Source organism: Camelus dromedarius, chromosome 10 (genome assembly GCF_036321535.1).
Source record: "Camelus dromedarius isolate mCamDro1 chromosome 10, mCamDro1.pat, whole genome shotgun sequence".
NCBI classification, from domain to species: domain Eukaryota; kingdom Metazoa; phylum Chordata; class Mammalia; order Artiodactyla; family Camelidae; genus Camelus; species Camelus dromedarius.
In genome coordinates, this window is record NC_087445.1 from 59272245 (window position 1) to 59281639 (window position 9395).

General features: G+C 41.1%; 1 protein-coding gene across 2 annotated transcripts in view; it reads left to right on the forward strand.

The window, feature by feature from the left end:
- The window catches only part of UGCG (UDP-glucose ceramide glucosyltransferase), a 40871-nt gene extending 38106 nt beyond the window's left edge, over nt 1-2765 (forward strand). For both annotated transcript variants that reach the window (XM_010988716.3, XM_064490397.1), the window contains exon 9: nt 103-2765. In XM_010988716.3, coding sequence (XP_010987018.1) covers nt 103-273 — 171 coding nt within the window. In that variant the 3' untranslated portion in view covers nt 274-2765. The remainder of the gene's footprint in view (nt 1-102) is intronic.
- Nucleotides 2766-9395: the final 6630 nt, after the last annotated feature.

The following is a 9395-nucleotide window of genomic DNA, read 5'->3' on the forward strand; positions in this document are numbered from 1 at the left end:
TCCCCCCTCAAATAAAGAAAAAAGAGTGGAATCAAAGAATTCCGTTTTTTAACTATGTCTTGAGTCTGACAGTAAATAATGTTTAATTTTTTTAATTCCTAGGGTGGCGCACTGTGTTTTTCAAAACTTGATTACGCGGTAGCTTGGTTCATCCGTGAATCCATGACAATATACATTTTTTTGTCGGCATTATGGGACCCTACGATAAGCTGGAGAACTGGCCGCTACAGACTGCGCTGCGGAGGTACAGCCGAGGAAATTCTGGACGTATAACTACAGCACCGTGACTGTACATAAAGGAAAAAAGAGAAGTATTATAAGTTATGTTTATATAAATGCTTTTAAAAATCTACCTTCAGTAGTTTTATCACATGTATGTTTTGGTATCTGTTCTTTAATTTATTTTGCATGGCACTTGCATCTGTGGGGGGAGGGTGGGGAAGAACACATCTGTAGTCTTGGCCAAAATGATTATACTTTATTTTGTGGAAGTGGAGAATCAAGAGAATTGGTTCCAGGAACCTGGGTTTGGTTGTTGTTGTTCGTTTGTTTTTTAAAAATACATAAATGAATATATATATATATATATACATATATATATATATATGTATATATATATGAATGTTCTGCAACAAACACTATGACAGTATCCTTCAGTAGAGGAAGTTTCTTACTAGTGAGTACACTCTTTTAGAGCATTGATGGGATGGCAGCCGCTTTGTTTTGGGGGTAAGAAAAGACTAGAAGGTACTCCCTTTTCACGTGTAGAGTGAACGGTGTGACGCAGTGACCAGCCGACAGTGAGGCACTGACTGAGAAACTTTCTCATGCTTTATGCCTACCTCTTGTAGTCGTTGCAGAGCAAATGTAAATTGTAATAAACAGTAGCTAGGCCTTGCAAAAACAAACGGAAAAAAAAAACTTTAAAAAATAATAATAAAAATAAAAGAGCTGGAGTCTAGTTATTTATATGAATCTGTGAGAAATATTTTTTTGGTCTCACCGCAATGAACCAAAAGTGGTTGAGTTTGGTTTTTAATTGTAGCCATGTCTTGAAGGCATCTTTTTGACCAACTCTCGTTGGTTCTGTCTTGAACCATTGTTAATCACTGTGCTGGTAAATCTTTCCTTCCCTGTTCCTCACCTGACCCACCCTATCTTTCCTTAACTTTTTTCGGGGCGGGGTGGGGGAGGGAATTGGGGGGGAGTTGTTTTAGTGTGAGTGGATGTTTTGATAGTTGTGAGGAAAAATGCATTTCAGACACATTTCACACATGAGCTATTTTCTTACACAGTATGTCTTATTGTTAAAAAGAATGTAATTTCATGATACAGGTATTTAATATCTTTTTTAAGTAAATCAATATTCTAGCCATCCATCAATCAATTGCAGTAGAGTATTAAGAGGGGACAGGATGAGTTTTAATTTTAAAATTAATCAGTATCCAACTAAGTCTACTGTGTATGTGTTTTTTTTTTTAATTTACTATTACAGTTAGTCTAGTCTTATTTAAATTGGATTTTTGTATTCCAGTTTGTATGACATAATAGACTAGACCAGTGCTGGTTGTAAATGCATGCTCTGTTTTGTGCTTCTCTCCCCATCAAGCCGCTAAGCTTGCTTGTCAGGTTGTGCTTCACTTGTGGTGAACTGGACTTGTTTTTGTTAAAAAATACATATATATAATAATAATAATAATAGGCAAAAATGTAAGGGACAGTGCATAAGCCTGCCTACCTTTTCTTTCTCTCTCTCTTTCTTTTCTTTTCTTTCTTTCTTTTGTTCTTTCTTTCTTTTCTTTCTTTCTTCCTTTCTTTGTGGAACTTTCTTCCTTCGGGATTGGATGGCATGTTGTCCACATGAATGCCTGCTGCAGGGCTGATACTGGCAATATGGCAGCTTTAAACCCTAAGTTACTGCAGTTTCCATGTCAAAGCATAATGTGTCACATGTTAGCAATAACTACATATTCATAAAAAATGAACACTTTTCCACTTCACTGAGCCAGTTTCATTTCATTGTCCAATGAGTCTATATACATGGTTTCAATGGCAGTATATCTCTAAATGGGCATATACAATGTGTACACATTACAGACGAGCTTTTTCTCTGGGCCAAACTACTTCATGCAATTTTTTTTTTCCTTTTTTCTTTTTTGCCTTATGATGAATTTGTTTGAAGGGCATTTTCTTCACGAACAAAGGCTTTGATGCATCTTCCTTTCTGTGTGAAACGGGGGTAGTGTTGTTCCCTGAGGAAAGTTGCACAGTGAAAACCAGTCTAGTTGTGACCCACTCTTGTATTTATTTTTTTTTTAAATCACTGTATCACACAAACTGAATTTTGCTGACCATGTTTGTAATTTGTTGGTTTGTTTAATGAAGTTTGGTTGATGCCATCCTTTGCACTGCTGAGGTGAAATCTTGCTTCTTACTTAGCTTTCTGCTGAGCTCAGTATGGGCAGTGTAACAACAAAACCAAAATGGCTGGACAGACTTCTTGTGTTTGTAAATATGAAAAGTGACTTGTTCTGTACGTGTGTTTTTTATGTGGTAGTGGAGTATTTCCTTTAAGTGAAGCTTCACTTAAGCAGACAGAGTGACTCTTTGTTTAGCAAGTTTAGAGTGATGATAAAATCGTAAGAAATAATATAAATGTTGAAGAAAGCATCACAACAGAACTGTTGGAGTCCAAATTTAATAAATTGTTTAAAAAAAAAAAACCAAGTGTCTAGAATATATCATGTTTATTATTTAAAATCATTGTCTTAAGTTTTTTGTTCAAAAAATAAAAATTTGAATACAGTCAAAACATTAGCAATCATGTGTTTTTGTTTCCTGTCTTTCCTTTTATTTTTATATTTTTATAAATAATTTAACTTGTTCCACCATTCACATCAGAACTATTTGAAGAATTCTGTAGTGTTAATTTTGACATCTTCCCTTTACCTGTTCTGCAGGTAAGACTTATGACTTAAAGTCAGGCTTTTCTGTGTTGATTGCATGTTAAAATCACTTGGAGAATGGGGAGGGTATAACTCAAGTGGCAGAGCACATGCCTGGCATGCACGAGGCCCTGGATTCAACCCCAGTACCTCCATCAAAAAAATATTTAAATAGATAAACCTGATAACCTCCACCCCCACCCCCAAAATAGCTGAAAGTATCACCTGAAGAACTTGTTAAAAAAAAAATACAGATGCCTGGGCCCTGCCCACGGACAGTCTGGTTTAATTATTCTGGGCAGGGTCTGAGCACTCTTTTTGGTCTGGCGCGGGCAGACTTGAGAAGCGCTGGCCCATTATAACAGTTAGAAAAGACACCGTGGTCCTTTAGTCCCCTCTCACCTGTGCTTACAACCTGAACTCAACCTTTTAGCTCTTACCATCCTGAAGGCTAGGAAAGGTAGGTCCAAGGGGAAAAGAATGGAATGGCTTTGCTACTGGAGACCTAAAAGGGAAACAGAGTAAGCGTCACTCCACACACTGTCTAGGGTCAGGCTCCTCCCAAGCTTAGAGGCAGCCCCAGGCGTGTTTTACCACCAGCCTGGAGAGCCAATCCCAGGGGAGAAAGACTCTAACAAGGGGTTTGGTGATGGCCTGTCAGAGGCACCACTCCTAGCACCTTGACCCAGTAAGCAAGCTCATTCCTCCTGGTCAGTAAAGTATGCTTCCAACCCTAACATTTAAGAAATCATCGACAGAAACTTGTGTGTAAGTCAGAGTTTTATAGCTAGGCAAACTTTGAAGAGCTCTTGCCCTAATTGTAGAGTGGAAAGCGGAGACGCCCGGTGTTGAGAAAGTTGTGAACACAAGGGATAGGTACACAGTTGTCAGCAGAGCTGGGAGGGGCCCGCGAATGTATCAGGTCCCAGTGTGGTAGGTGACTCCGCTCGGTCATGTTTAAAGCTCTGCCTACAACAGTTTTAAAACATTATATAAGCCTTGAGTTTTTGTTTTTTTTTTTTAAGAATCCATAATTTTAGTAACCATCTATAGTCCAGCTTTTAAAAATTGTTCTAGAGAACCAGATTCAAGCCTGCCAAACAAGAGTGTAATTATAAAGCTGGTGTAAGATAAACGCTTTGCATATATTATATGATAGATAAGATTAGTACATACCACAAGCCTATGTTCACATGGGTGAAAATAGCTCAAACATTTCCTTCTGAAGTTTAGTAGGATATAGTGTTTGGATTATTTATGCAATTCAAGTCATAGTTTATGACCACATCAAGTTCCTTTTGTTGGAAAGAAAACAAGCATTGCAAATTGGTGGGCAGTTATCCCTGCAGAGCTGCAAGGAATGCATTTAATTTAGTTTCAAATCACTGTCTCCACATTTTCTAAAAACAAAAACACATAACTTTAGCAGTTTCTTAAGCAGCTAGTGGCCTAGGAACCAAAATGTGCTAAACACTTCACATGAGCCCCTCCCCTGTCCTGGGAGAGACTGGTAGAGACTGGGTGGTGGTTTCATGTGCTTTGGTGTTTAGTCTATTAGCCGTTAAGACACCTGTGCTAACAGCATGGACTTGAATTATCTAAACCATTTAAGGATATTTCTTTCTACCCAGGACTGGAAGCATCTGTTCTGCTCTCCCCTACTGCCTCCATGCCTCCTAGCCTCACTTTGTTTTTACTTTGTTCCCTTACCCTTGGCATCAGCCCCAGAACTGTCACCTTTCCTATGACTGAGCAACAATAGGCCAGTGGAAAGAACATACTGCTTTTTGAATCATAAAAATAGTACACATTTACTATAGAAGAACTTAAATGTAAGTAAATAAAACCACTCTTAGGTAGGCACCCAAGAGAATTGGAAATAGGGGATAGTGTCCCCACAAAAACTTGAATGTGAATGTTCATAGCAGCACTATTCATAATAGCCAAAAAGCAGAACCAACCTAAATGTCCATCACCTGACAAACGGATAAAGGAAATTTGGCATATACACACAACGGAATAGTATTCAGCCCCCAAAAAGGATGAAATACTGATAATGTCACAACACAACCTTGGAAACATTCTGCTCAGTAAAAGAAGCCAGATACAAAAGGTTGCATAGTCTATGATTCCTTTTGTATGAAATACGGAGAACAGGCAAATCCATGGCAGCAGGAAGTAGATTAGTGGCTGCCAGGGACTGGAGGTTGGGAGGAATGAGGAGTGACTCCTAACAGACACAGGGTTTCTTTCTGTAGTGATGAAAATGTTTTGCAATTAGCGGTGATCTTTGCACAACCTCGTGAATCTACTTTAAAAAACTCTGAATTGTATACTTTAAGAGGGAAATTTTATGGTATGTGAATTATACCTCAATTTGTTTTATAAAGAAAAAATCAAAATCACTGTTAATGTATTATTTCCTCCCAGTGTTCTGACATGTGTTCCTGAAATGGTTTCAAGAAGGGGATGTGTAACTGCTCATTAGTTGGCATCCTTGTGAGAACTCAGAATTGCCATTTTCTCTTTCTAAATTTGACAGGAGAAAATATTGTACCTCATTGTTTAAATACATAGTTTTTATTGACTTGTAAGATTGAGTATTTTTGTATGTCTGCCTTTTAGCCATTAGCATCTCTTCCATGTCTTAATCGTACTTAAATGTGTCTTAATGCTTTCTTATTTCTTATTACACATCTCTTTTCTTCTGAACCATATAAAACAATTTACATTGCCAACCAGAATACTCTGCTAAAATCTTTGCATTGAGGATAATGTTTCCCCAAGGCAAGATGGGTAGGCATGGAAATCATTGATTAGCATTTGTGCAACTCAATGGCCCCGGCAAATGTCCAGATCAAAGATCAATTTTCCCAAATGTTATTTCCCTCCCTCTTTTAGCACAAAACAACTTTTTAACTTTAAAGTAACATTATTTTCAGAGTCTATATATATTTACATTTCTGAAATAAAGCTTACTTTGGGTATTGTTTTTCCAACACATTTTTAAATTTTATTTGCTAGTATTTTATGAAATATTTTCTAGGCTGTAGAGTGAGTTTAATGCTAACTGCAAAGTCAATGGGCTTTTTTTTTTAATCTATGCTCTAGAAAAATATTTATTTAGCTAGGAATTATCTGTTCCTTGAAAGTTTAAAAGAATTTATCCAGAAAACTTCAGGGGCCTGGGCATTCAATAACATTTTCAGTGTATTTCATTGATAATCATTAGTTCCTATTTTCTACATTTTTTTATGAGTCGGTTTCAGTCATTTACACCATAGAGATGCACATAGCGTTTTCATAATTCTTTACAAACTCATTCTGGCCGCATATGCTGTTGGCCCGGAGAAGTGCAGCCCCTGTGCCAACTGAACTTGGGCCTCTGTGATCTGAGAGCGGAGTGGCAGGCGAGCCCTCTCTCCTGCGACACCAGTGTCCTCTTAAAAGAAGAGCTGACCCTGTTCCTCTTTCTCTCACAACACTGTAATGACTTGATGTCATACCTGCAGGATGAAACCCGAGTTTTTCTCGTGCAGCGGCCATTCTAAGTTAGGTCCCTGCCAACCCCTCCAGCCTCATCTCTTGCCACTAAACCCCTCACGTGAACTCTCCTAGTAGGAAACTTCCTGCAGTTTCCCTGACACCTGCCCTTTCCTGCTCTGAGCCTTTGTGCTGCTCTGCTTCCTCAGCTGGGTCCCCCAGTTCTCCTAACCAACCCCTTCACTGCCTTGGGGACTCTGCTAAGCTCCTCCGTGACTTATCCGGCCATGAGGTTTGTACCCTTTCCCGCGTCTGTACCTCACAGCCCCACCCTGCACATCCGCCCTAGGACTTCACACTCACTGTTTTAATTGCCCTTTTAATGGTTTGTGCTTGTCATTAGATTGGGACTATCAAGGGCAGGGAGGCTCAGTAACACTCGACTTTGCATCCCAAGGCCCTAGCTTAGGACCCGACACAAAGTCCATTATATTGAATGATTTAATGAACAAATAAAGATAAGTATGACTTTATCACTAATTTTATGCCTGTAGCTAATCACACAATAGTTAAGAACGCAGACTGAGGAGTTCAGTTGCCAGCATCACCAGTTGCTCCCTGTACCTCTCTGTGCCTCAGTGGACACCAGTGTCACCTCCTTCTCTGGCTGGTGTGAGACTTCAAGACGAAAATGCACGTGCAAAGCCACGTTCTCAGTAAAAGCTTTGTGTTGATAAGGATCTTGAGTCCTAGTCTGTAGTCCCTACGTAAAAATGGAAGCTTGGTTACCCAGTCGACAAAGTAGGTCTTCTTTTCTTCAAGGTTTGAGTCAAAGAATAGTTCACAGAGGTGCAATCTTTTCTAGGACAACTGACCCTCCACCCTAGGTGGTCCAGAGTAAATATTCTAGTGTCCAGGGACAAAATCAATCTGGTTAATTGGAATTATTATAAACAGTGCTATTGCAGCACACAGAACACTGTCTAGGACGTTAGTGCCAGTGACTGAGCTGCAAGGCATGGTGGGCAGTTGCAAGACTTCAGGATACGGGTCTGCTTTCCTGTGAGAAAGCCCACAGAGTCCCAAGGCTCTTGAGAACCTGGCATTTACAGAGGGCATTGCCCGTGCTCTGTGGAATGACTTGCACCCATGATGCGGGCGACACTCAAGGAGTTACACCCGGCTGGAATGTTCCCAGCTATCACTTTTAATGGACAACTGGTTGTGTGTAATTCAAAGATCGTTTCCCAGGTCTGACTCTGGGCACTGAGAGCAGTGAGAATGGGGGGCTGAGGTCCCTTTCTAGAACTGGCCAGCTGAAAGGGAATTTTCTTCTGCAAGGCTTTATAGCCTCCCTGGTTCTTGGACTGTAGTATGAGTAAGAATTATTTCAAATGCCAACGGCAGTGCCCACTCCCATGAATGAAGCCGAGATCTCTCAACCTTTATGAGCGCTCCTGAGGTTCTGATGCAGGCACTTTTCTGTATACTTTGAGGGACGTTTCAGTGGAGACAGATCCCGAGGGGATGCACTTGACGCAAGTCATGGACAGTGGAGCGGAGGTGGTGGCCTTGGGTGCAGGAGGGTTGAGACTCAGCTCTTAGGGCATCATTCTGTTGATCTCTGGGTAAAGTGGCTGTGATATTGTGATTTTCGATTTAAAAAAAACCATATATTCGGTCTTCATCCCAGTCCCTGGCACAGAGCTCCTAAAACATTTAGTGTTCCCTAAGGGATGAGTGCAGCGGAAATGTCTTTTGTTATGTTAATGTGGTGACTTTTGGGCCACACCTAAGATGGGGACTGGTTGCCAGGAGAACCATCCAGGTGATTAGAGGGCTGGAATTTTCATTCCCACTTCCTCGAGTTCCAGGGAGGGGAGAGGGGCTGAGGGCTGGTGATCAAATCAATTGGCAACAGACAATAATTTAATCAGTTGTATCTTGGTATTGAAGCCTCTATAAAAAACCAAAAGGACAGGGTTCAAAGACCTTCCAGGTTGATGAACAAGTGGAGATTTGGGGAGAGTGGTGTCCTCAGAGAGGGCAGGGAAGCTCCGCACCCTTTCTCCACACCTTGCCCTCTGCATCTTCCATCTGGCTGTTCCTGATTTATATCCTTCTTCTGATAAGCTGTTACTCTAGTAAGTAAAATATTTCTCTGAGTTCTGTGAGCCGCTCTAGCAAATTAGTTGAACCTAAGGGGAGGGTCATGGGAGCCTCTGATCTACAGCCAGTGGGTCAGAAGCACAGATGACAACCTGGACTTGCAGTTGGTGTCTGAAGAGGAGGGAAGGGGCAGTCTGGTAGGACTGAGCCCTTAACCTGTGGAATTGGATCTTATCTCTGGGTAGCGTCAGAACTGAGTTGAACCTCAGACACCCAGCTGGTGTCCAGAGCATTGTCAGGTGGTGAGGGAGGAAGCCAGCCCCTCCGCACGAGGGAACTGTGATCTGGAACCAAACTGTGACCCAGCAGAAGTGTAATCCCCAGGGCTTCCCACGACACCCGGGAGTCTGCAAGGTGGGCCATACAAAACAGCGAACGTTGATTGGCAAACTAGAGGTATGGTAACGAAAGAACTAGAAACAGAGGAAAACTTAACAAAGTTTTCTATTCAAATATCTTTTCCTTACAAACTGCACTTTTGAACTTTGTCACCGGGGTAACTGGAACTTTAAATTTTCACATCGTCTTCATGGACTACCCAAGGGGGGAATAAATGTGTGTGGGAGTACCATTGCTGTATCCAATGAGACTGACCCAGAGCTGCCAAGTTGAGTGCAGGAATCCATCTCTGTCCTTCTGAATCCCACTGATTTGGACCAGCAGTGCTGCCCTTGGTCATCCTTAGGGAATTCTGGGAACATGACAACCTGTGTAATCACTCCTCGTCTCAGTCCCTTCCAGCTGGGACTACGCAGACACCCAGGGAAGAGTCAACACAGCTAAGAGCTCATTGTTTGA